This window comes from Atheta coriaria, unplaced genomic scaffold (genome assembly GCF_025399875.1).
Source record: "Atheta coriaria isolate IRGN ID8LTWV9N9 unplaced genomic scaffold, Caltech_Dcor_3.1 hic_scaffold_3_pilon, whole genome shotgun sequence".
NCBI classification, from domain to species: Eukaryota; Metazoa; Arthropoda; class Insecta; order Coleoptera; family Staphylinidae; genus Dalotia; species Dalotia coriaria.
This window is the reverse complement of record NW_027045445.1, coordinates 10,453,920-10,481,307: the sequence shown is the minus strand read 5'-3', so window position 1 is coordinate 10,481,307 and position 27,388 is coordinate 10,453,920. Positions and strand designations below refer to the sequence as shown.

The 27,388-nt window shown below is 35.7% G+C and overlaps 1 protein-coding gene and 2 long non-coding RNA genes across 3 annotated transcripts in view; 2 read left to right on the top strand and 1 right to left on the bottom strand.

The window, feature by feature from the left end:
• LOC135789889 (inositol-trisphosphate 3-kinase homolog) overlaps positions 1-9,543 on the top strand; it is a 29,357-nt gene extending 19,814 nt beyond the window's left edge. Inside the window, 5 exon segments of the mRNA XM_065299954.1 lie at positions 7,736-7,930; positions 7,997-8,141; positions 8,144-8,274; positions 8,341-8,916; positions 9,001-9,543. Coding sequence (XP_065156026.1) covers positions 7,736-7,930; positions 7,997-8,141; positions 8,144-8,274; positions 8,341-8,916; positions 9,001-9,081 — 1,128 coding nt within the window. The 3' untranslated portion in view covers positions 9,082-9,543.
• A 2,989-nt stretch (positions 9,544-12,532) lies between these two features.
• On the top strand, positions 12,533-20,244 carry LOC135789397 (uncharacterized). The gene is made up of 4 exons (XR_010547542.1): positions 12,533-12,837; positions 13,466-13,503; positions 16,673-16,711; positions 19,049-20,244. It is a non-coding gene; the product is annotated as an uncharacterized lncRNA (long non-coding RNA).
• LOC135789396 (uncharacterized) lies at positions 20,199-26,970 on the bottom strand. Its single transcript, XR_010547541.1, has 8 exons — positions 26,739-26,970; positions 25,447-25,498; positions 25,283-25,334; positions 25,118-25,169; positions 24,953-25,004; positions 24,791-24,842; positions 24,627-24,678; positions 20,199-21,119 (listed from the first exon to the last, which is right to left on the bottom strand). It is a non-coding gene; the product is annotated as an uncharacterized lncRNA (long non-coding RNA).
• Between the last annotated feature and the right edge of the window lie 418 nt (positions 26,971-27,388).

Here is a 27,388-nt window from a genome sequence, read left to right as displayed (position 1 = left end):
TTTGTATTTGTTTGAAATTTCACGTGAGACGGCGATTGATAACTAGTCGACGGCGGCATTTTCCATTGCGCACAGAACGTCCAAATTTGAACGACTTTTCGGTCTTTGATATGCTTGTTTTTCGGGGCCGCTCTTTTTCTTTCGAATCTTTCACTCAACATAGTTGCGTTCTATGCAATTACAATCGATGGAGACTTTGTATTGCAAGAAATTTAAAATGTATATTTAATATATTTACTTGCTATCCGGCTGTAAATCACCACAAACACATTTATAATGCTTGTAATAGCGATTGAAAGTATAACTAGAGAACCTACTTAAACTATATAATTCTAAGCATGACAGGAGGGTTGCATACGTAATTTTTGACAGCTTGTTTGTAGTTCTGGAAGAAAACTACGGCCAAGAGCCTTCTTCGAACGTTAGCTATCTAGAAACATACCAGAGAATGACATTTTAAACGATTGTCAATTTTTTACAAAATTAACACATTTAGATATTTTAGATAATTCCGTTTGATTACGCTATAATTGGCGAACGGTTTCTGGCGAAATTTGTGCATGTGCGTCATGAGAGTGCGTTGAACCGCTTTAGGTAACTCTTCGCGCGAACTCCGGAAGAAATTTGTCTTGCACAATTTTATTCTGACGTCAATCAAGTCAACCAATATGTATCCATTAGTGACTAGATGAATTGTCTTTATTTATCTCAGGAACTTAATTACTTTTAAAGTCTATTTAAAGCTTTCGAATATTTTTATTGTACGCCACGATCTCGTCTTAACTTGGAAAGTTTGTCCGAACTCTGGTGTGCATCCAATGGGTACATGATCAGAATCTTGCATCATCCATGCCTAATTGCAAAAATTGTAATTTATTAATTAAATTCCGAATAATCAGCGGTCTTGTGATAATTTCTCCACGAAATCAAATTGTGCGTTACGTATTTTTGCTGTATAAATTTATTAATAATTTTAATGAAGCTATAATTAGCGTCGGATTTGCGTTGCAGACGGAGTGTGTAAAAGTTACTATCAACATCCAACTTCCCCATTCCCCATAACTCAAACTTTCAATCGTGAAAATAAGCGTGCAAAATAAACAGACGAATTGCATCATAATATCAACACATTCAACTTACATACACAAGACTCAATATTTGTATTACTTGTTGATAATTTTGTAATTATATTGTACACTTTATCAACAAGAGTGTTTCCCACCAGGCATTCTAAGAAATCTCACGCGCGGGTTGAAAAATCAACATTAGCTTGGTAGAAATTCGTGATAAAAATAAAAATATAAATACACTTACTTAATTGAAAACAACTCTCTGATTTTTCTACTTTAGCTATATATTTATGTGGGATTTGCGTCAATTTCAACATTTGCAACTATTTATAGAAGAAATTATACATGTCTATCAGATATAATTGTTATTGTTTTATCGGCAGTTGGACGTAAATGCTGACGGCCATTCGCGCACAGAAGCGTGAACTAACCGTACGAAATCAGTGGTTAAAAATTTACGTTTGTAAGCAAATTTGCCCGCGCGGATAAACAAACGTCGATCGAATGCGCGAGGCATTGATGCACACCGCTCCACTACTAGATACTTGATGCAATGATATAATTAAATAATCATTTGCCATAGTTTGTTTTGGTTCAGAGCGTTTAATACCGACGGAATCGACGCGTACAAAACACATCAATTGCGATGGATAAACCGATAAAGCAAAGTCTAGTGTGTTTCATGGTTTGTTTCATGCCCAATTTATTGTAATAGAACGTAATTATTTTATTTCAAAAGAGAGCAAAGACGAAAACACTGGTTGAATTATGTTAGAACTTAGAATAGACGTGAATTATTTTTGTAGTTATGTCTGCATAATTATTTGTAAGAATCTCGTGCGTCATTGAATTAATTCGCGGTGAAAAATTGTTCAAGAAGCTAAACGGTAAAATATAATAAGGTATAGCATAACATAATAACATAATTTATAGATATTAATTTTTTAGTTGATACTTAAATCGTGCGAGTAATTTTAATCTCTTTGCCTACATTTTATTATCAGAAAGTTAATCATCACTAATCTAATCTTGAGTATTTTTTTTTTCATTGTAGAGTTGAAATATGACTCATGTTAAAATACAATAAATTCACGTTTTGACTTTAATATTTAAATTCTTCGTAGTTGAATTTCCGATGCATTTCCGTTCGTTTATGAATTTCAATCGCTTATATTTCGGTTTGCTTTATGATTCACTGTGAATAATTTATTGAATAAATATGACTTTAATGCAAAAATGTATTGAATTCAATGTAAATTAAACGAATTAATGTTTTTTGATATATTGAACGCGTTTTTTTGTCAAAACACTACGTGTTTACCTGTTTACGTGTTTTGCATTATTAAAAATCGAAAGTTTTGCTGTTTTTATATTGTCATAAACGTCTTGTATTGGTCTAGTGGTGCTGATGATGCTGGTAGTGATGATTCGCATATTATGACTAATGATCAAAGCGTTTCACTCATGTTCAATCACTATTAGTGCGAATTACATTGCTGACGCTTGTCCATCACTTGAATTCACAAAAAAATGATCGCAAAAACTTTGCTTGTTACGGTTTGTCATACTACGAGCATGAGTGTGAGCGATGACTAGTTCCGCATTCGAAACCATCAATTACTTATAGTAAGACTTGTAGTAAGACTGTGTAGTAGTAGTCTATTGAGTAAGTCGTGGAAACAGTGCACATGTGAATTGTTTAGTTTAAATTTGAATTTCTTTTGAGTTCCGATTAGCGCATTCATGCGCTTGAGGTTGATGACGTGCGTTTCGGTGACGAAGCGCTCAAGCGACTTCCGGCGGAACACATTCGGTTTGTGCGCAAACAATTAACATACTTTAGGAGCAATTTACTACAGTATACGACATTTTAAAATGATTTGCGTATTGGGTGGAATGAATCGGGGTTTTATTTAGAAAAAGGTTTAATTTTTCGTTTTGTGCCAGACAAAATCAACACTTGAAACTAAGTGTGAAGCCGCCATTGACGCACCTTCTTCGTACACCTACGTCTCATTGTGTTTTAGTGTGCACCATCTTATTGTATACTCAATTGTTGTAGTATTTTTCTCAGTCACAAGCTTTATGGTTGTTCAGATACAAAGGAATTAAACATTGAAGTGTTAAAGCAGGTGCTAAACGGGCGTGAATTGCGCATTTGTGGTGTTTGCGCATCTCTCTTACAATTATTTTTCTCATTACAATCCTTTCAATGTGTACTTATCACTAACATTTTACTACTGAATTTCATACGCACCACAAATGCAAATAAACACTTCTGAAAATTTAATCATGACTGAAATTTGTTAACGCTTAGTTCGTTGATTCATGCGGAAGCTATTCAGGAGATAAATACAAAACATCCGCGAATGATCTAATATGTTGGCTTGAGAAGATGAAAACAATTCAATTACGTTTGTTTTTTTTTAGCAAGGAACAAGTGAGAGATTAAAATTATACAAAAACATTGTGACAGTTCGGTCAGGAATGTGTTAGTTTTTTGGTTTTACTGTGCGTAGTAAGTTTTTTGGCGTGTTCGTTTACATTTTGTGGTTTGGATTTGCGAAGAATAGTAGAATAACACATCGTGTCGGTTAAGTTTCCCATTTTTCGGAATCCCTGGAAGAATCAATAAACCATCAACGTCATCGTCACGTGGTTTTGCGTGCGTAAATATATTCTGATTTCATATACATTGTGACGATAGTGAACTTTCGAGATGTTTCCTGCTGATTTTGGGGTCTCGAAGGGTTTATATCAGTTTTTCTTTTAAGTCTTGAGTCAAACTGATTTTTAACAAGGACTGTTACATTAAACATCCTAAAATCCTTGTTAACCACCCTAAAATACTTGTGAAAATTACCATATTTGATAAATTTCAAATTTTATTTCAAGAATATTTCATAAATTTCTGATCAAAACATGTTCCTTCAAATCAATTGATACTTGTATACTTTCTTAGTCATTTAGTTTATCTGGAAAATATATTTCAGTTCAGTTTGATTCACCCAAATAAATATACAATCAAAATGAGTTTTATCATACCGACTATTTGCGCAGCGTAAAATATTTTGAGTGTTTTGGCGTAACTCTCAATAGAATCAGTACAAATTTAATTAAATAAAAGTAAATATCTACATTTTAATAATTTAATATGATTATGATTAATATTAAAAGAATGCGTTCGATTTACCTGCGTCATGTCGTGAGTGTTTTCATGGTTTCTGCTTTCCACATTTTCGACTTGCGTCAAAAGAAAAATCCACTACTGAACAATCGACAATCTCGTAAAACATCAAATATGAAACATAATGCGCGTGTTAATATAATTACACATTAAACACGCAAACAAATCCCGTCTTCGTCTTCGATATTCAGTAAGTGAGTACGTAAATAGTCGTTTTTGATATTACGTACTTCTGAAGGACCGAATTGAATTTCATACATATTAAATTGCTATTAAATATTTATGAATTCTTGCTTAGTGGTTGTAAAATGGTTTAGTATCTATCGAAATACGTAGTAGATATTTGTGATTGCATACACGTAAAATTCGCCATGACAATGGCGATATTGCATAATTGCAACCTGCGTCATTAAGTTATACGAAATTGCAAACTTACAGGAATATGCTATTGAAATTTTGGACAAAATTTACTGCATTTCGATGAAATTAGCCACACTGATATTAATAGAAATAACTTATTTCGACACGATCATAATATATATTGAAAATTCAAATCTTAAAATAATTTATCTTTCGGATTTCCTTTTTAGTGCCGAATTAAGTTTTTCTGAGATATTTATTTTTTACAATAATTATTTTCATGTTTTTGGTGCACGTGCACACGAGCTCACTTAAATATTATCCACGATTTTAATAAAACAATGCTTCTTAATGCATTGTTTATTAAAATCACCTCCTATGCTAATTGTACTTTACATAATTTAACATAGGGGAAGGTTGGCCAAGTCGTACCTCTAAAATACAATTGGCCCTAGATTGAAAGTTTTGCAACATAATGTCAGTTTTTCGACATATTTACCTGCTTTAGTTAATATAGATTTAATTCGTATGAGAAAAATTAATTAGAAATGTTTATATTTTTGTAAAACATCGATTTAACAAAAATGTGTGAACGGTACGACTTAACAAACCGGTACCCTAAATCGTACCTTCGATACCCTAAGTCGTACCTATGTCAAAGAAATAACAAAATAAGAATATATATTAGTTTAATAATAATGTATTTATTTGCAAGGTATTTTATACGCGTTTGGACACCCCCACACATTTGTCATGCATCCAAATTTTGCATTTGAGGCACTGAATCATACTATCTTCCCTATTCTCATCACGCTAGTTAAGTATCATCGGCGCGCAACCGTAGCGCCGCCTCGTGGCGCAGCTGAAACCTTGAGTCCCATATGTTCTATAGGTACGACTTAAAAAACGCAAAGGGGTACGAGTTAGCAAACATGTGCTTCCCGCTTAAAACAACCTTAAACAATATATCAGAAGGATTATTTAACAAAATCCATGTAGAAAACAATACATGGATAGATGTATAACCAATATTTAACATGCAACACATATTTAGTGGTGTTTTACTGACCACCAATGCTTTCAAGCTCCACGAGAAATTGGATGAGCACGAGGAGCAAAACTATTTTTGCGCATAACTTCTCAATACTGATTCGGCGGGAACTGATTAAAGAATATGCTTCCAGTATGATTTCATGCTGTCCGAATACAGCATTTTAAGTTGCATAAAGTGCCTTCAAGTTAGAGAAAAGACCGAGGTACGACTTACGTGACGGTACGACTTAAGCGACTTTCCCCTATATCAACCAAATTGAAAAATTGTTTTCACTTGCTTTTAGCGAAATTATTCAATCAATTCTTTCTGTATGAATACAAAGATGTTAACCTTTCAATTGAATTTTGGAAAACGCAAAACAATTAAATAATGCGAACAAAAAAATTAAATTAACACTAAAAAACCCTAATGCATTTTCAGTGTCAAGTTCAAAGATATTATTCAATGTTTTTATTTTGTTTCAACTATCTAATTTTGCAGAAAATTAGAAGCTAATTTATTTTAATTTATTTTAAAATCAATTTACCAACAACATTGACAGTGTGTTTTAGTTTACTAGTCAGAGTCCAAATAAAATTTTTCATGAGTAATAATATTTATAAATTTCCGTCAAAAGAAAGCAAACGCCACAAAAAATGGGTTCTTCTCTATTTTGATCACGTTGCAAACTTTCCAACGCGCAGATGCCCATTACGTAAATTGATTGCCAGTTACGCATGTGAATTTACGTGTTTTCATCGATCAATTTGCCAACAAATCAGTCCCAGCGTCGCGTTTCAATCGGGAAATTCGATATTCATCAATGTACCAACCTAACGCATCATACTCATCTAGAGTAATTAGAAAATGATGCCGGTAAAAAGTGTGGAAAAATTAATGTGATAAACTGATTCATGAACCACATAAAATACTAGAATAAACTTTGCTTACACTTGCGGTCTTGCTAGAATTGAAAAGACGAAGCGCACTTACTTTTAGATCGTGCTGCGCATGCGCCAACCGCTTGGTCGGTAGTAAAACCGAGCGCGCACCCAACGAGCGCTCAGTCAACTCAGCGACATTCATTCGCATTACACGAGACACACGAATTGAAACACGCTTGGTCTGTTAAATGTTGAGTATCATAAAACATCGTTCATTGTCAGTGCAACAACACAACATTGTGTACGATCGGACTAAACATACAAAGATATATTTGGATTAACATTGGATTACTAGTTTGTGAGGTGCGCAGATTTGGTCTGCAATTCATTTTGTGCTCACGAGTGTGAAATGTGCGTAAACCATTTCGAAATGGTACCGGCCGTTGTAAACTTCGTCACTAACAAGGGCAAGGAATCCTACAACGAGTTTCTATCGGATTTAATGTGCCTTAAGTGCAAGACGCTATCGGTAAGTGTCAAGACAAAAAAAGAAACATTGCGATCCATTTTCATCCAACCAAAACTTTCTTTTTGTTGGAAACACGTTGTGCATTTATAATGCGGTGTATGACGTAAACACTAAAGAATATTTGGTGTGTAGTTGTGAGAACACAGCGAAATTTTAATTTAGCATTAGTTTGTGAGCGCGTTAATTTAGTACTTTTCCTCTCCGATATTATTTTGAGTTAGAAACACACAAAACAAAAGTTGTTAGCGATTGTTTCGCAGTCGACACTCATTGCGAATCTAATTAGACTATATTTGTCGAAGCAATCAACGTCGGCGCTTGTTTTATCGTGTCGCCTTTTGGAAAGTTAACGTCCTGACGACTTTAACTCAGCTTCATGTTTAGGAGCCGTTTACGCACACGCATTTGTGCGTGTGTTTTTTCCGGGCTGCGATTTTTCAATCATCGATATACGCTATTGACGCACGCCGTGTGCGCTCACGATTACAATTATCATCGTGTTTTTGTTCAATAATCGGTGCTGTTGCCGCCACGATGCCGACCAACCGCACGCCACAGATTAGCATTAGCTTTATCTCTGTCATTGAAATTTGTTCATGCACAGCACTCATGCACGAACATTATACAAGACGTATGTAATAATTAACTCTTCAACTTCAGTTCCTCTTGCAGGCTACCGAAAAGGAGCTGAACGATGTGGACGCGTGGAAATCGCGCCATCAGAACAAATCCCGTGGCAGCAGCGCTTTCAAACGCTGGAGGAAGACAAACCTGAAGACTCAGAATCAAATTAAAGAAGTTTCCGCGCCGAACGTTAACGGCAAGGGGAAAGAGGACGAGATGTCGCTGCTCAAATTCTTAGCAATTGTAAGTTTACATTTAAACTACATCAATATTAACGGTTTATTAATTATTTTCTTGTGGTTATTATAGAATGCGTTAGACTTGAGTGCTCCCGCAAGCGATGTCCTTCTCAAGAGCCGCAGTTCAAACTGGTTCCAATTATCGGGACATCCAGATAGTCTTGCGCCTGCAGGTCCTGGAACAGTCTGGAAAAGCGGTCTGGCAGTCAAGACGCCACAGAACGCATCGTGTACGAAGCAGTTTCGGAAGACGCCTTTGTTAATGACATTATCCCGAAATACTACCGCGAGGTGGAATACCAAGGCGAGAAGTTTATCGAATTGCAAGACCTTTTACATGGGTTTAAGGTAAGTTGACTACTCCTAAAGAAACGCAATTTATGTGTGCTAATAGTACGTGTTTGTGTTGATTAGGATCCTTACGTGATTGACATCAAAATGGGAACGAGAACCTTCCTGGAAAGCGAAGTGAGCAAAACCACAGCACGTTCAGACCTCTACCAGAAAATGATTGCTATTGATCCTACTGCACCTACGCCCGAAGAACACGCTGAGGGAGCTGTTACTAAACTGAGGTACATGCAGTTTAGGGAACAGCAGAGTTCATCCTGCAATCATGGGTTCCGCATCGAAGCAATGAAGTGCCGTGGTTCCGCTCCTGTGACTGATCTTAAAAAAGTTAAATCCACGGAACAAGTGGTCAACACCCTGGATATGTTCCTGAACGGTCGACCGGACGTCAAACAGCGGCTGGTAAATCGACTGCAGGAAATGCGCTCAAAGATTGAACAATCGGAGTACTTCAAAAGGCATGAAGTCATCGGCAGCAGTTTATTCATCATCTATGATAACAATAAAGTGGGAGCATGGCTCATCGATTTTGCGAAAACTCTTCCACTGCCTGCTGGTATGACTGTCACGCATAGAGACGAGTGGCAGCAGGGAAATCATGAAGAAGGATTGCTCTACGGATTCGATCAACTGATTAGTGTAAGTATTATATTTAATCTAATTTTTCATCAAGAACTCTTTCGTTTTGACGAAATTTATAATTAAATATTGTTTTATTTACAGATTATCGATGGACTTCAATCGAGTAAGTGCGGTAGCGATCGCATTAGGAAAACCCTCAACGCCGTCACATTGAAAACGTAGAAGACTGCGTTAGAATAAATAAAATTAATAAGATTCTAGTCATGAGCGTTGCTTACTTGCAAACGAAACAAAGAATGAACCGAGAAAATCGACGAAATCGGCAATTAACTTCTAAGATGTATCATAATTGTTTAATTCTCAAGTATTACCAATGAACTTAACGAACTTTTTTATGAGAATGCTATGTATCTAGTCAATTACTTACTTTACTTAGTTGTTAGAACTTATTTATGACAACGAATTGGTGTCAATCAGAACGATGGTTAATTTTGCGACATTGATGTACGATTTTGTACTTTTTATAAGCGTGGTCCCTAAGGGATTATTTTCTATAGGATTTTATTCGAAACACCGTCACGAGAATGGCTTTATATGTAAATAATATCGTTGTACTTATTGTATGATTGACTTGGATATTGATCTATAAATTATTTTTTGTAATAATAAGCTATACACAAGTGATCGACTTCATTTTTTCTGCATTTTCCATCTTTCCCGGATGTTGTTCGAAACTTGAGATTTGTATCTATTTTAATATTTTATATATTTCCAAAAAAGGGCTAAATTTTGTTTTTTTAAATTACTTTTTTGGTCGAAAGTCAGGGCCGAACTTTGTCGCATAAAATATTTTCTGTCGAAAGACAGGGCCGCACTATTTCGTTTAAATTATTTTTGGCTGAAGAACAGGGTCGAACTTTTCTTGTCAAAATTATTTTGGTCGAAAAACAGGGTCGAACTTTTTTACTCAAAATTTTTTGTTCGAATTTTTTTGTTAAATTTTTTTCGTTCGAAAAACGGTCGAACTTTTTTTACTTAAATTTTTTTCGGTCAAAGAACAGGGTCGAACCATTTTATTAAAATGTTTTTCGGTCGAAGAACAGGGTCGAACTTTTTGGCGATTATGACAAGAACAAAAAGGTGTACGAAAAACGAATGCATTTTTCCCTAAAATTGTAAATAGGATCAAAACGGATAATGTTGTCGAAAGTTACCAAAATAATCGATGTAGAATTAAATTATCAGGCATTTCGATTAAATTTTATCGAAATTAATAGTTCCATAGTACGAATACAATTCTTTTCATGTTCTGCACTACCACACTGAAAGTGTCAGTGTTTACAAACAAACATGTTTTCTTATCGCTTACAATTTTTGTACGGTCGTCACGCGGTTGGCTTGCGCACCATGTTAGTCTCATTTATGTCGTCAGGTGATCTGCACGCACATTTTCTCTACAGTAATTTGAGTACCTTTTTCTTCGCGTTATTATGTAATATTTCACAATGTTCCTTCGATTGTGCGTGAGTGATGTGCGGTGTTCGTTAAAGGTGGATTCTACATACTCAGAGGTAAAGCGTGCGTGATGTTCCGTCGGCCGTCGTAGAGTGAGTCTTCGTATTATAGGCGTATTTCATCGTTCCTACAATGTGCGCAATTAAGGTCTTAATAATTTTGCATTCAGGTATGTTCTTCCATTTCCTCAGACATATGAAAATCAAATCCAATATTTGCTTTACTTGTTTTTACTCTAACCGCGTGGTCTTTAAGCACACAAATAATTTGTGTGGCTAGCACTGGCACCATCGTTGATTTGCATTACGAATGCAATACATTGTTTCGTTTTTGTTTATCGCACAAATTAAAAAGATTAAAATTGCCGTCGGCTACGTTCTTGATTTTCTGGCGGCTTTCTGGGTTTGGTCGCTAGTTGTTTTTCATGATTAAAAATAAAGATGCCCTATTGTTCCTCTTTTACTTTTCTTTGATTTCCGTCGCAAATATTTTGATTTTTTTAAAAATTAAATTAAAAATTAAAATTTCATCTCTTAGGTTTCCATTTTAACTAGCTTATTTTATAGAGCATTTTCTGTAGACTAAGACTCTGCCATTCGTTTCTATCTGTCTCCTTTAGTTTACGAGATATTTGCAATTGAAATAAAACGTTAAAATTTGATAAATTTCAATTTTCGGCACTTTCCGTCGCGTTTTTTGACTTCTTGCCCGATTAAATTGAATTATTTTATTTATTTAATTTTATCCATCTGAAAATTTTCCAATCTTCCAAAATCAACAATTTTCTGGTTGCTATTACTTTTAGTTTACAAGATATTCGCTGTCGAAAATCGTCGATAAAAACTATCAATTAATAATATAATTAGAATATAATATTATTATTAATTGATAATTTATTTTGAATAAGTGTATCCTATAGACTTTTATATTTGAAGTTTTGAGTTATGTGCAATAATTGCTATTAATTTAGATAGGGTGGTGCATGCGCACTCTCGTGTACGTGTGATACACGGACACGGCCACTTAAGTGCGTGACCACTCACTGATGCATAGGCAATCGCTCACACACTTTTTGAAACGCTTTGTATTTTCGGGTGGTACAATAAAGTATTCTCAGGTGGCGCAGCGATGCATGTTTTAACTAAAAATATTCCTGCGAGTGAAAGTCGACGTGCACAGTTGTGATGCCGGCACGCAACTCTTACTTTGTGCTGCAGATAAGAATACTCCGCAGAGTATTCGTGTTTCTCGTTGTAAATTCGGTATATCGCGTTATATTTTATTGAATTTACTGTTAATTGCCGTGTTTGGTCGTTCGGTAAATATTTATCGCGTATGTAATCTTCGGAATTCACTATTGTGTGTGTTTATTACATTTTCGCGTGGATTTCTGATCGGTTGCCGTCGGACGCCGGTCGGCCGCTTTGTGTGTGATTATAAATAATAATTTGGACTTGTGCGAACCATTTTTGACTACTGCACAACTCGTTGGCTCAATGTGTTACCTGGTACGAATACTAATTTAAATAATTATGGAGAACTAGACGAAATTTTTGGTAAACTTTGGGTTCCGCCGGAACTATTTGTCCGAAATTGTGTAATTAATGTTTTGTTTCTTCTTTATTTCAGTATCTACTCACATTTGATTTGCGGCATTCGATACACTGCTAAGTAAAATTTTTGTCATTCATAGAATCTGTTTTCCCGATTTCTTGCAATTAGAAAATTGATATCCATTGTGGAAACTTTTGCTTCAATAAATGCTTCAATACAAACTCAAATCATAAATCATAATTTCATGATTTAAATTTTAGTTCACTAGCATGAACTAAAAATCATAAAATAGAATAGATTAGTTTTGAAGACAGTTCTATTATCAGCGTTTGTGTATAAGCAACTTTTTTATCGCAATTGCCGTGCGAGATGCTACGCGTAATATTTTCGTCTATCGTCGCGCTGTCGCACAATTTTGTTTCTTATTGCAATTCACGCATAAGGTCGCGTGCCATCGACGCGCCGCCGGCTTTGCGCATCTATTGCAATTCGCACACAAGGTCGCGTGACATCGACGCGCTGGCTTTGCGCATCTATTGTTTTTACCTGCCGGGTTTATGCAGCAGGCACAGAGTCTTATTTGTGACCTGTCGCATCATTGCATGCGCAGTTTCGGCATATTGATGGATTGCAGCTAGTTTTGTGCCGGTCTCGGGCGTATCCAGACGTATATCGCGCAACGCGTTTCGTTTTATCATAGTTGTATTTTCAAAGTTAGCATTATATTCGATCATCAATCGACTTAGTCGTAATATGCGTCTGCAGTGTTTTCTTAATAAGTAATTGTGCGTTTAATGTGCATAAATGTTTTATATGCTTGCTTTTGATGTTTATATTTCAAATCAAATATTTCGGTTATTGTGGGACGTGGTCGGTCGCTACATCAATCGGAAACCTATCCGTGCTTGAGTAAGTTACTTTTATCTGACCATTGTGATACTCAGCACAGAAAGTTTGTTTTCTCCCATGTGTAGATATAATATTATTTTATTGTATCATAGAGTACAAATTAAAGCAATATTGCGATTTGATAGGCATTATTAAATTGCTTATGACATATCATGACTTATGCATATTTGATAAAATGTGTTTTAAATTTAAACCCATTACTAGATAACCGGTTAGATGGCACTACGATGCACGTTTTCGCGTTAAATATTACTTGTCGGTGGTAGTGAGTGCACACCGTGTCCGTGTGCGACCACGCGATTTCGCACAAGAGATAAGTTTGTTTACCTGCAGATATCACATCGTTGCAGTTTATATTGGCATCGTAAATTTAAGCAAGTATCTATTCTTCAATTCTCAAATCATGAATATAACTAACAATTTTACATTAGGTGTAATAGTTTAATATAAAAAAAACATCCTCAGCAAAACATTTTTATCATCAGCTGATCACTTAAGCAGCAAATCATTAGGATGACCCATCGTGCTGGTGTAAGGAAGTTTTGCGTAAACAGCATAGATGATTATTTTTTTCCGCTGTTTGAATATAATATTACATGAATATAATGTTTTCTTTTCTTATTTACAGTATTTGCCGTGCCTTGGAGTCCGACGTGTTCTGCATTGGTAAGTTTATAATTCAATAATATTTTTCATTTTAATTCGTTCGTCGTACATAAGTTTGTATTTCGTAGTTTTTTTTTGCGTTCCTCCGCGTGTTGCAAAGACCTAAGACAGTCGCGTTTCAATCCGCTCCTCTGTATCTCTTTTAGTTTTCTAGATATTCACAATCGGGGAAAACTCTCAAAAATTTAAAAGTTCACTTTTTCCACTTTTAGACACGATTTCAGAACCTTTCCATCTCATATTTTAATTATTTTCTTATCTTATCTTATAGAGAATTTTCCAAACTTTCATAATCTTAGATAGGCTGGACGCTAGTGCTTTTAGTTTCAAAGATATTTCTTAAATCTTCAAAAAACAGGATCACGCACCTTCCTTGCCCATTTTTTCGCAATGGGTATCACTTCTACCTCGCCCCTTGTACGGTGCCCTGAACACGAGTCACTTTACTGCTAGCCTTGTACGGTGCCCTGAATTGGAGTCACTTTTACCGCTACCCTCGTACGGTGCCCTGCACACGAATCACTTTTACCGCTAGCCTTGTACGCTGCCCTGAATGGGAGTCACTTCTACCGCTACCTTCGTACGGTGCCCTGAACACGAGTCACTTTTACCGCTAACGCGGTGCCAGAGTAATTACGTAATAAATTTCTCTGATGCGGAATTTAATTCTATATTTCCTTGTATTGAAATTAATTGCGAGAAAATTCCGTAACGCGAGTCATAATGAAAGTTGTGTGTTTGCACCGTAGTACTCGTTGCGCTATGAATTGTAGTTTTTTTAGTATAACACGCGAACGCGGTGTCAGAGTAAATTCGGAATTATTTCTCCAGATGCAGAATTTTATTCTGCATGACCCTGTATCGAAATTAATTGCGAGAAAATACCGTGACCCGAGTTATATTGAAAGTTGTGTGTGTGCGCCGTGGTACTCGTTGCGCTACGAATTGTAGTTTTTTTCTTACAACACGCAAACGCGATGTCAGAGTAATTACGGAATAAATTTCCCTGATGCGGAATTAAATTCTGTATTTTCCTGTATCGAAATTTATTGCGAGAAAATTCTGTGACGCGAGTTATATTGAAAATTGTGTGTGTGTGCGCCGTGGTACTCGTTGCGCTAGGAATTGTAGTTTTTTTTCTTATAACACGTAAACGCGATGTCAGAGTAATTACGGAATAAATTTCCCTGATGCAGAATTAAATTCTGTATTTCCCTGTATCGAAATTAATTGCGAGAAAATTCCGTAACGTGAGTTATATTGAAAGTTGTGTGTGTGCGCCGTGGTACTCGTTGCGCTAGGAATTGTAGTTTTTTTCTTACAACACGCAAACGCGATGTCAGAGTAATTACGGAATAAATTTCCCTGATGCGGAATTTAATTCTGTATTTTCCTGTATCGAAATTTATTGCGAGAAAATTCCCTGACGCGAGTTATATTGAAAGTTGTGTGTATGTGCGCCGTGGTACTCATTGCGCTAGGAATTGTAGTTTTTTTCGTTTAACACGCAAACGCGATGTCAGAGTAATTACGGAATAAATTTCCCTGATGCAAAATTTAATTCGGTATTTTCCTGTATCGAAATTAATTGCGAGAAAATTCCGTAACGCGAGTTATATTGAAAGTTGTGTGTGTGTGCGCCGTGGTACTCGTTGCGATAGGAATTGTAGTTTTTTTTCTTATTACACGCAAACGCGATGTCAGAGTAATTACGGAATAAATTTCCCTGATGCAGAATTAAATTCTGTATTTCCCTGTATCGAAATTAATTGCGAGAAAATTCCGTAACGCCAGTTATATTGAAAGTTGTGTGTTTGCGCCGTGGTACTCATTGCGCTAGGAATTGTAGTTTTTTTCGTTTAACACGCAAACGCGATGTCAGAGTAATTACGGAATAAATTTCCCTGATGCAGAATTTAATCCTGTATTTTCCTGTATCGAAATTTATTGCGAGAAAATTCTGTGACGCGAGTTATATTGAAAGTTGTGTGTGTGTGCGCCGTGGTACTCGTTGCGCTAGGAATTGTAGTTTTTTTTCTTATTACACGCAAACGCGATGTCAGAGTAATTACGGAATAAATTTCCCTGATGCAGAATTAAATTCTGTATTTCCCTGTATCGAAATTAATTGCGAGAAAATTCCGTAACGCCAGTTATATTGAAAGTTGTGTGTTTGCGCCGTGTACTCGTTGCGCTAGGAATTGTAGTTTTTTTGTTATAACACGCAAACGCGATGTCAGAGTAATTACGCAATAAATTTTCCTGATGCGGAATTTAATTCTGTATTTTTCTGTATCCAAATTTATTGCGAGAAAATTCCGTAACGCTAGTTATATTGAAAGTTGTGTGTGTGCGCCGTGGTACTCGTTCCGCTATGAATTGTAGTTTTTTTTTTAAACACGCAAACACGATGTCAGAGTAATTACGGAATAAATTTCCCTGATGCGGAATTTAATTCTGTATTTTCCTGTATCGAAATTTATTGCGAGAACATACTGTGACCCGAGTTATATTGAAAGTTGTGTGTGTGCGCCGTGGTACTCGTTGCGCTAGGAATTGTAATTTTTTTCTTATAACACGCAAACGCGATGTCAGAGTAATTACGGAATAAATTTCCCTGATGCAGAATTAAATTCTGTATTTCCCTGTATCGAAATTAATTGCGAGAAAATTCCGTAACGCGAGTTATATTGAAAGTTGTGTGTGTGCGCCGGGTACTCGTTGCGCTAGGAATTGTAGTTTTTTTCTTATAACACGCAAACGCGATGTCAGAGTAATTACGCAATAAATTTTCCTAATGCGGAATTTAATTCTGTATTTTTCTGTATCGAAATTTATTGCGAGAAAATTCCGTGACGCGAGTTATATTGAAAGTTGTGTGTGTGCGCGGTGGTACTCGTTGCGCTAGGAATTGTAGTTTTTTTCTTATAACACGCAAGCGCGATGTCAGAGTAATTACGGAATAAATTTCCCTGATGCAGAATTTAATTCTGTATTTCCCAGTATCGAAATTAATTGCGAGAAAATTCCGTAACGCGAGTTATTTTGAAAGTTGTGTGTTTGCACCGTGGTACTCGTTGCGCTAGGAATTGTAGTTTTTTTCTTATAACAAGTAATTCATACAATTATATACAATTATATATTAACTTATGTTTTCTTTTAAATACAGTACTTGCTGTACCCTTACAATCTGATGAGCGCTGCATTGGTAAGTTTATAATTAAGTTATATTATACGGTTAAATGTTTTATCACATTTCACGCAATAGCCCGTGAATTAGGGGGCGCGTATATATTTCACTTAATGATAATATGGAAAACAGATTATATTGCGGAAAACCTATGTGAAATGTTCAAATTTTTATCGGATTCAGATAGCGCAAGAGGGTTTTGTTAATTTTTTGTTGATTTAGTTGAGTCTCATTCAGTGTACCATAGCAGGGTAGCGATATAAGTGACTCGTGTTCAGTGCACCGTATGAGGGTAGCGGTAAAAGTGTCTCGTGTTCAGGGCACCCTACGAAGGTAGCGGTAGAAGTGACTCGTGTTCAGGGCACCTTACGAAGGTAGAGGTAGAAGTGAGTCGTGTGCAGAGCACCCTACGAATGTAGCGGTAGAAGTGACTCGGGTTCAGGGCACCGTACGAAGGTAGCGGTGGAAGTGACTCGTGTTCAGGGCACCGTCCGAAGGTAGCGGTAGAAATGACTCGTGTTCAGGGCACCGTTCGAAGGTAGCGATAGTGAGTCGTATTCATAAAATATAAAATATAAATGGTGCTATTCGGAATTGAAAAATGCTAAAAAATATTGAAAGTAAAAGTAGATTTCGTGTATGTGTGTTATTTCAATATTGTGAATTTTTACTTTCGTCTTCTCAAGTAAGTGTTTACCACGACGTTTGTTTATAAACTACTTTTTTGTTCGACTGACGTGTATTATCGCGACGTACCTGCCTTGTACCTGGCAACGCGCAGCGCACACGGCAGTCGTTTCAAAGTCGTGGTCCGCGAGCGCGTCTCTACTAGCCACGCGTTTTCAGACTTCAATTATTCAATTAATCGTCGTGTATTCTTTTCGTCATCAGCATAATATTCGTAACGAGCATGTGTGGCTGACTTGTTTGATGAGTTGTGGCGGTTAGAGTGTTCTTAAGTAAGAAATAAGTGTCAGTTAATTTCTGCACGTGTTTTCAGTTGATAAGATATATTCCTGGATCTAAAATCTCTTCATCATTGCACTGGTAGGTGTGTCTATTTCCCCGTAGGAAATAGGCTATTTGCTAATTTCTTTATCCCACTAGAACTTTACTAAGTGGTACTTGTTTCCATGTGCGCGGATATGCAGATCGTAAGTCCTGTTTCAATATGGCATCATGTATTCTGTTGACATGTAAAATATAAACTTGTATTTTAAACATGAATATAACTAACAATGTTACATTAGGTGGAATTGTTTATTATAAAAATCATCATCAGCAAAACATTTTTATCAGCAGCAGAGCACTTAAGCACATATCACTTAAATATTTGATGTAAAATCTGGCACTCTGTCAGCATAATTACGCAAATCGAATTTTAATTTTTCATTAATTTTTCATTTAATTTTACATTTTATTGTTTGTATTATATTTAATCATCACTCGACTATTTAATTGTAATCACTAGAGTAATGTTATTTACTATTTGCGCGTTTATTGTGCGGCCGGTTTATGATCGCGGGGACAGAGTATATTGCAACTCACAACAGTTGCTAGATGAATCAAATAAATATCGCCCCCATATTGATTTATACATCATTAGGATAACCCAGTTTATAACTGATGTGAAACATTATATTATATTTTATTTAATTAACATTGAAATTGGCTCCAGCGGCGAACCACGAGTAACGCTCGTATACTATGCGAACGGTTCGGACCACGAAACACGGCTCACGCTCGTGGTACTTAGATTTGTCTCAACTTAAAAACAACGAGTGAGACTCGTAGTTATAGTTCAAAGGATTAAGTGCACATTAGAAATGTTTCGATTTCATACGGGCTTATCGGGGTTTGTGTATAAACAACTTTTTGTATCGCGATAAACGCGCGCAATGTTGTGTTCACGCTACGCTACGCAACGAACGTTCGACCATTTCAGTCTGTTCTTACCTACATGCCACTCGGCATCGTCCTTTTATTCATTTCGATTACATTAACTACATTATTATTTATTAATTAAAAATTGGCATAAATATTGGCACTTAATAACAATAAACTTGTATAGTGTTTTGCAAAAAATTAATTCCGGGTAAAATGATAATAAAACTTATGCTTCATCCATGCGTTAGTGGTCCGTCGGCTATTGAATTATTTTGATGCTGAGAATTGAAATTAGAAATATGTATCCTATGGATAGTTTTGAGTAAGTGTAATTAACGTCTGTCTTCGGCAGGATGTCGCGGGAATATTGTCGGTTAAAATAGTGCATGTTCATTATGGGATGGAACTGGTTTAAATAAGTGAGCATCATAGTGCAAATTCTCACACACGTGCTACTTTTTGTTTCAGTACTTTCTTTGATTATCCGACACACTGGTAAGTTTGTAAACTTTATTAAATCATAATTAATTACATTTTAGTTTTAAATCACATGTAACGTGAGTACCGTAATAACTCAAAATTGACGCGTGCCGTCGGATGCGTCATCGGTTTCGCTGCAGACTTTGCTTTTTCGATGTCAATCATCGATTTAATAGCGTGAACTTCCTTTGCTCGTATTTTCTTTTGATGTCATAATCCTCCAATCGCGGAGACGTGTTTTAATAGACAATTTAAATTTCTTCCCGCGTGTGTACATGACTTGCCGTCGGCCGACACATTTTGCCTTGCTTGTGGCGTATTTGGATAACACGTCGCAAAGAAAATTTTAGGATCGCAATAAAATTCATATTGATGTTTTATTTATCTATCACTCTACCTTTCCTACCTTTCCTGTTTTTAAATTTACATTTTTTAAATTTAAATTTTCATTGATTTTTCTTCTAGCTCCCAATTCTTAATTCAAAATGTAGTTGTAGTTTTGTTCAGTCACCTTCTCGTGAATCTAATTCTCGGCATCGAGAATGTTAAATTTTCTAATTAAATGTAGCTATTTTCTTCTTATATCACCCTATGTATTATTTTTCCTTGCTCTCTAATGTAAAACTGACTAAATTTATCGTTTCCGGGTCGTTTTCTACTTAAAATTTGTATTTTATTTTTAAATTAAGGAATTTGCTATTTGTAACACCCTGTATGTTTGTTTTTCTTGATTTCCCATTACAAGTTTTCTAAATTTGTTATTCCCGAGTGTTTTCTTTCATTAACTTTTGATTTTCTTTTTGTAGCACCCTGTATATTCATTTTCTTTGTTGTCCGTGAAAATTTAGCTTTAACTGTTGATTTTAGGTTTTTCTTCTTTGCACTTTGAATTTTCTATTAGAAACACCCTGTATATTAATTTTCCTGATTGTCGATGAAAACGAGCGACGTTTGACTGTAAACACTAGTTTAGAGTTTTTTCTTTTCACTTTAAATTTTCTTTCTGTAACACCCTGTATATTTGTTTCCATTTTCAATCACCGGTAGTACTTTGCGAAGTGCTACTTACTTGCATGTGCGCGACGATGCAGGTCGTAAGTCTTGTTTCAATATGGCGGCATGTATTTTGTTGACTTGTAAAATCAAAACTTGTATTCTATTCTTAATAAATAAATAGTAAGATATATTGACTTCTTTTATTTGTGTGTACCCACTCTATCATTTCAGGAAGAGTTCCCTCTCTCAGGGGATGATCCCCACTATAAATATTGTTAAGGTAACCTGTATGATTTGTGTACTCCTTCCTTCATTTCAGGTACAGGTCAGAACTTGTAAGAGTATTTTTAAGTGTCGTCTCTCTTGAGACGACTTTAAACTTAGAAATATTTGAACAAGACCTTATAAGGATCGTCCTTATAAGGAGTTCCCTCTCTCTGGGGGTGATCCCCCACCATAAAAATTGTTGATATGCCTGATAATTTCGGGGATGAAGCGCAGAGACATCGTAGCTGTAGGATGGGCCGGGAGCAATGGACGCATCGAAGCAGTGGGCGATCGACCAGAGCGCCGGAGGCGCTCTGGGAGATCGACCGTAGACTGTCTTATAACGACACGTGCCAAAAAATTTAAAAATTTCGTCCACTCCTGTTCTCTTTCTTCTATCTCCTCCTCTTCTCTACTCTACTCTCTATTCTCTTCCATTTATCTTCTACTACTCCTTCTATTTCTCTGTTTCTCCACTTGCTTTCTTATGTCTCCATTGTCTTCACTTGTATTTCAATTTCTCTTATATTTCGTTGCCATTCATATATGCAACCCAAATTTCACCTGATATTTTTATATTTGAGAAAAATGCCTCCGATACCTGAGACTCGATCCGTGTCTACCAGCATGCCAGCAGGTGCACGTATCCACTCGACCACCGAGTGTTTTTATCATTTATATTTGATTCTTCTATTTATGTTTCTACTTTATTAAACTTTTTAAAAACAACAACACAAGCCTTACCTATGTTGCACTCACATAAGCTTCATATAAAATATGATTTAAGACGCATATCCTGAAAATGACAAACAAGATATCACAAAAAAATATGAATGAGATTTTAATTGTAAACTTAGTTTTATTACTTATATTTAACAATACATTCTTCTTTCTTTTTTAATAAAACGAACGTACGTACGATCCAAGGCATATCCTACATACCAACGAGCCACAACGCTCTCTTATGAAATGTTACACGCAAAGCAGAATTGTTAGTAGAATTGATGTTACTACTCACTGTATACCTTTTGCACTAACAACTATGCCACACGGAGAAAACGCGTGATTTATCCCTTCTAATTTACAATACCATATTGGCCTATAAATCCAATTGGAATCCGTAGCCCAACGCAAGAGATCCGAAGGCCGGCGACTAATGGTTTCACACGCGCACGTGGTGTCTTAAGTCTCGAGTCGAGATAAATCACAAGGCTCGCACGGTATTGAAATCGCCCGAAATACTAACAGTCCCGACGAACAGTGGCGGAGAAGAAATGGAACACGTGCACATAGCACAATTGCGTACCACCGACTGGCTAAACAGTAAAAAAACAACAACCAATACGCCAGCGCAAGATGTACTGAGCAGTATAGCGAATTGTCACTTGAACCCGACGACGCACGGCGACCGGTGCGGTACTGTTCAAATTTCAAATAACAGCGCACAGCGTGCTGCGCAGGCCAAGGTCGAAGTGACATCATAATCAAAGTGTGAAAAGCTAAGTAAAGTTAAGTAAACACTTACTGTACGCTATACCCTCACAATATCGCCAAAACGATATTTTTACTAAACCATTGCAAGTCAATGCAAGTATTTGTCAAGCCTGATGTGGATAGCTATTTCGACCATTAGAGGTCTCATCAGCACACCTACTGGCTTGACAAATACTGCATTGACCTGCCATGGCTTATATACAACTGGCTTATAATTCAAGACGCAGAAGTATTGTCAGCTCCACCTGACGGTGGAGACTGAAGTTAGCTCAAGCAAGCATAAGATTGAAATACCATGGCAGGTCAATGCAGTATTTGTCAAGCCAATAGGTGTGCTGATGAGACCTCTAATGGTCGAAATAGCAATTATAAATTTCATGTCATTACAATCACTTATTAAATCACTTCCCAATAAAAAATCTCCTGGTAAAGACAAAATTACTAACGAAATGATCAAAAAATATCCAAACAACTTTATCCTTCAACTAGTAAAAATCTATAATGCATGCTACCAACTAAATTACTTCCCTAAACAATTTAAACACTCTGTAGTAATCCCAATAGCAAAACCGAATAAAAACCCAACACTTCCACAAAATTATCGTCCTATTAGCTTAATTTCTATGCTCGGTAAACTTAACGAAAAAATTATTAATGTAGAACTAACAAAACACACCCAATTACTTAAAGTTATACCTGACTCCCAATTTGGCTTCCGAAAACATCATTCTACTAACATGCAAATAGCTAGAATTATTAACAAAATCACCATTAACACTAATCTGAACAAAACTACCTCTTTAACTACAATAGACTTAACAAAAGCATTCGACACTATTTGGCATGACGCGTTAATTTATAAACTTATTCTCTTAAAATATCCCAAAAATCTAATCCTGCTAATACGCAACTACCTGAGCAATCGCTCTTTCCAAGTAAAACTTCAAAACACTTTTTCCAACTCGCAAAAATTAACCACAGGGGTCCCACAAGGCGGCGTACTTTCTCCCCAACTTTACAACATTTATACCCACGACATTCCTACCGATCCAAATACCGATATTGCCTTGTTTGCTGATGATACCGCAATCATCACTACATCATCTCAAACCGCTCAAGCTAACAAATACACCCAACAACACCTAAACAAACTCCAAATGTATTACCAAAAGTGGAAACTCCTCCCAAACCCGGAAAAATCCACAATTACCTACTTCGGCAACCGAAGAAAATCCAAGAATCATCAATCTACTCCTTCTTTAAACAATTTAAACATCCCAGAAACACCCGACCCCAAATATTTAGGCGTAATTATTGACAAAAAATTAACTTTCAAAAAACACATCTCTTCAGCCTTATGCAAAGCCAGAATTACCAAAACAAAATTATACCCCCTTCTTGGACCCCATTCAAAATTAAATACACATCTGAAAACCCAAATCTACAAATCTTACATTCTTCCAATTTTAACGTACGGATCACAAGTAACTGAACTTGCTGCGAAAACAACTAAATCCAAAATGCAAATTTTCCAAAACGCGATTCTCCGGAACATACTCAAAATCACGCGACAATCTCGAATTCGCACCAAAATTATTCATGAACGTACGCGCTGCGAAACAATTTCAAATTACATTAAAAAATTAAATACCAATTTTTATAAACATCACATTTTAGCGTCCAAGTTAACAGAAAACATACTAATTCATCCCCTTAAAAATCATTATAGAAATAACCAAAAAACTCTCACAAATATTCCTCTAAATTAATTACTCCCCTTTTTCCCCCTCTCTTCCCTATTATTAACGTCTCTACTTTGTGTTTTTTTTTACTACCTACGTATCAGGGCACAAGTGACATAATAATAAAACTCTCGTCGTAAAATCATCAATGATGTCAATCATATGTAAATTTTAAAAATTAGCAGGTAATTTGTTCGTCAAAAGGTACTGTATAAAAATTATTATTAAATCGTAAACAATAAGAAATATGTACTGTGTAAGTTATTTTCTATTTAATTGTTTTTGTTTATACTTAATTTATTAAATGTTTTCCAAAAAAAAAAAAAAAAACAAAAAAAATTGTGTTTTTTTTTACTACCTACGTACCTACGTGCAGTATTTGTCAAGCCAATAGGTGTGCTGATGAGACCTCTAATGGTCGAAATAGCTATCCACATCAGGCTTGACAAATACTTGCATTGACTTGCAATGGTTTAGTAAAAATATCGTTTTGGCGATATTGTGAGGGTATAGCGTACAGTAAGTGTTTACTTAACTTTACTTAGCTTATACTCACCCTCTCGTACTACCTACCATTGTATTTCAAAGTGTGAAAAGTTCGCAGATCATATAAAGAACATGGATTGAACATGAAACTTGGATATTACTCTCTTATTCTAACTCACCCGCTATCACCCAATCCTCGTATTTCTATCTCCCTCACTTGAATGAAAATTAATAAAACACAATCCATATTATATATAATCCAAAAACTTTTCAAAATGACTAAATGTAAACAAACAGTTACAAGTTATCGACATAACAACGTACGAAACGTACAATTTATCTAACAATACACGTTCTACAGGTACATCTCCTACGACATTAGAATATAACGCCATGAAGAATTAAATTTTACATTTTTAGGGACCTCGCTGATATTACGCGGATGACGCGTTCATGTGTTAAACCTCGAAAACCAGCAAAATCACAAAATCTTCAAAACACAAAAAGTAAATTTTTCTCGCTAATTCATAAGTTATTCATAAAAGCTATATATGAAAATAATAAAGAAATTAAATACTTACAATCTGATGCAAGAATGGTTCTGCTACGATGTCGACTTCGGGTGCAAAATCCCTAAAACCAGCAAAAATTAGTCCTTTGAACATAAAAATGGAATTTTGAAGGTCAATTTGTGAGATAATCACAAAAGTTATTAAGGAAAATGATAAAGAAATTAAATACTTACAATCTGATGCAAGAATGGTCCTTCTACGGTGTCAGACTCAGGTGCGAAATCCCTAAAACCAACAAAAATTAGTCCTTCGAACATAAAAATGCAATTTTGGGGATCAATTTGTGAGATAATCACAAGTTATTTAGGAAAATGATAAAGAAATTAAATACTTACAATCTGGTGCAAGAATGGTCCGTCGACAGTGACATACTCAGGTGCAAAAGTCCTAAAACCAGCAAAAATTAGTGTCTCGAAACACAAAAATGCAGTTTTTATGGCTTTCCCGTGAGACAATTGCAAAACTAAGTCATAGAGATGATATAGAATGTCAATACTTACAATTTTATGCAAAAATGACCCTCCTGCGAGTTCCCGTTCAATTTCTACAGCCCTAAACCAAACAGAAATCAGTGCCTCGAAATACAAAAATGCAATTTATATGGCTTTCCCGTGAGAAAATTGCAATAATAAGTCATAGAGATGATACAGAATGACAATACTTACAATTTGATGCAAAAATGGCCCTCCTGCGAGTTCCCGTTCAAATTCTATAGCCCTAAAACAAGAAAAATTAGTGTCTTGATACACAAAAATGCAGTTTTTCTGGTTTTCCCGTGAGAAAATTGCAAAATTAAGTCATAGAGATGATACAGAATGGCAATACTTACAATCTGATGCAAAAATGACCCTCCTGCGAGTTCCCGTTCAATTTCTACAGCCCTAAAATAAACAGAAATCAGTGCCTCGAAATACAAAAATGCAATTTTTATGGCTTTCCCGTGAGAAAATTGCAAAAATAAGTCATAGAGATGACACAGAATGGCAATACTGACAATTTAATGCAAAAATGACCCTCGTGCGAGTTCCCGTTCAATTTCTATAGCCCTAAAACCAGCAAAAAATAGTGTCTCAAAACACAAAAATGCAGTTTTTATGGTTTTCCCGTGAGAAAATTGTAAAACTAAGTCATAGAAATGATACAGAATGGCAATCCTTACAATTTCATGCAAAAATTACGCTCCTGCGGGTTCCAGTTCAGTTTCTACAGCCCTAAAACAAGAAAAAATAGTGTCTCGAAACACAAAAATGCAGTTTTTATGGTTTTCCCGCCAGAAAATTACAAAACTAAGTCATAGAGTTGATACAGAATGGCAATACTATCAATACTAACTTTAATGTTGCTCATACAATCAAGGAAGTATGTACTTGTTTTTCTTTAACGTGTGGTGAAACTATTTTCTATGCATAAAAACAAATTCATATTAAAATTAATAAATAGGTACGTTAGTTTTAATTTGCATTGACGACACTCACTTAATTGTTTTTCCGTTAACAACAAAAATTTTACTTTAGTATGAATTGATACTCATTTTAATAAATGAACCGTTAAATAAATAAATAATAATAATAATACCAATTCGACATATAGCACGCGGACGGTATCCGACGGTAGCCACGAATGTTAACAAAGTCACTCAACATCCGATTCCATGAGCAACAATTCAATAACTGTAAGCCACCCTGGCTGAAATTGATTGTCGTCCATGTTACTATCATATTAACATCTGAAGAAACGGGATTAATAACTATGTAGATAAACTCAAGAACAAAACACGTGCTCACGACACCACCGCGTACCATCGACTGGGAACACCAGGTAGATAATTGTAGTATTGTGTGCTTTTATTATTTATGTATTGGTATATCAATGTCAATTAGTTTGATACAACTTGCATTTTTAATCCAAAAATTGGATTTTACATGTCAATAGGGCCTTAATCTATAATTGTGTTACTGCATTCCGAATTTAATTTACTTTCGGAATCCAAAAACAAAATTAAAAAATTAAAGCACAAATCAGAATTTTATTTTGAATCATGTGAAATAATTGAAAAGCGCAAACAAGTAAAGTCAATAATGGATTTGATTTTCAAATGGCTAAAGAAATGCGAGAACATACCTTGATGCAAAATAAATGTTTGCGTTTAGGTATATCCAATAAGTTGTATGGACCTTAATTGCACATTGTAGAACCGATGAAATACGCGTATAATACCAAAAGAATACTACGGCCGACGGAACATTACTCACGTTTTACCCCCGAGTATGTACAATCCGCGTGGTATGAACGCGCACAATCGAAGAAGCATTTAGCAACTCAAGAATAATGAAGAAAAGGTGCGTGCAGATCACCTGACGACAAAAATGAGACTAACGTGGTACACAAGCCAACCGCGTGGCGATCGCACAAAAATTGCACGAGATAAGAAAACATGTTTGTTTGTAAACACTGATACTTTCAATGTGGTGGTGCAGAACATGAGAAAAATTGTACTCGTACTATGCATGGAACTATTAATTTCGATGAAATTTTAAATCGTATACCTGCCTGATAGATAATTTAATTCTACAACGATTATTTTGGTAACTTTTTAGGATTTAGGAACCCCTAGCATTCAAGTATATGATATACACCTGAGCCACCAAGCTCTCTTACCTTACTGTATTTGTTTCAGGTATAAATATTGCACTTTTATTCATGTCTTAAAAGAAATGTTATCTGGTGTCATGTATATGGCTTTATAAGCCATAATAATAAACGGATAAGTG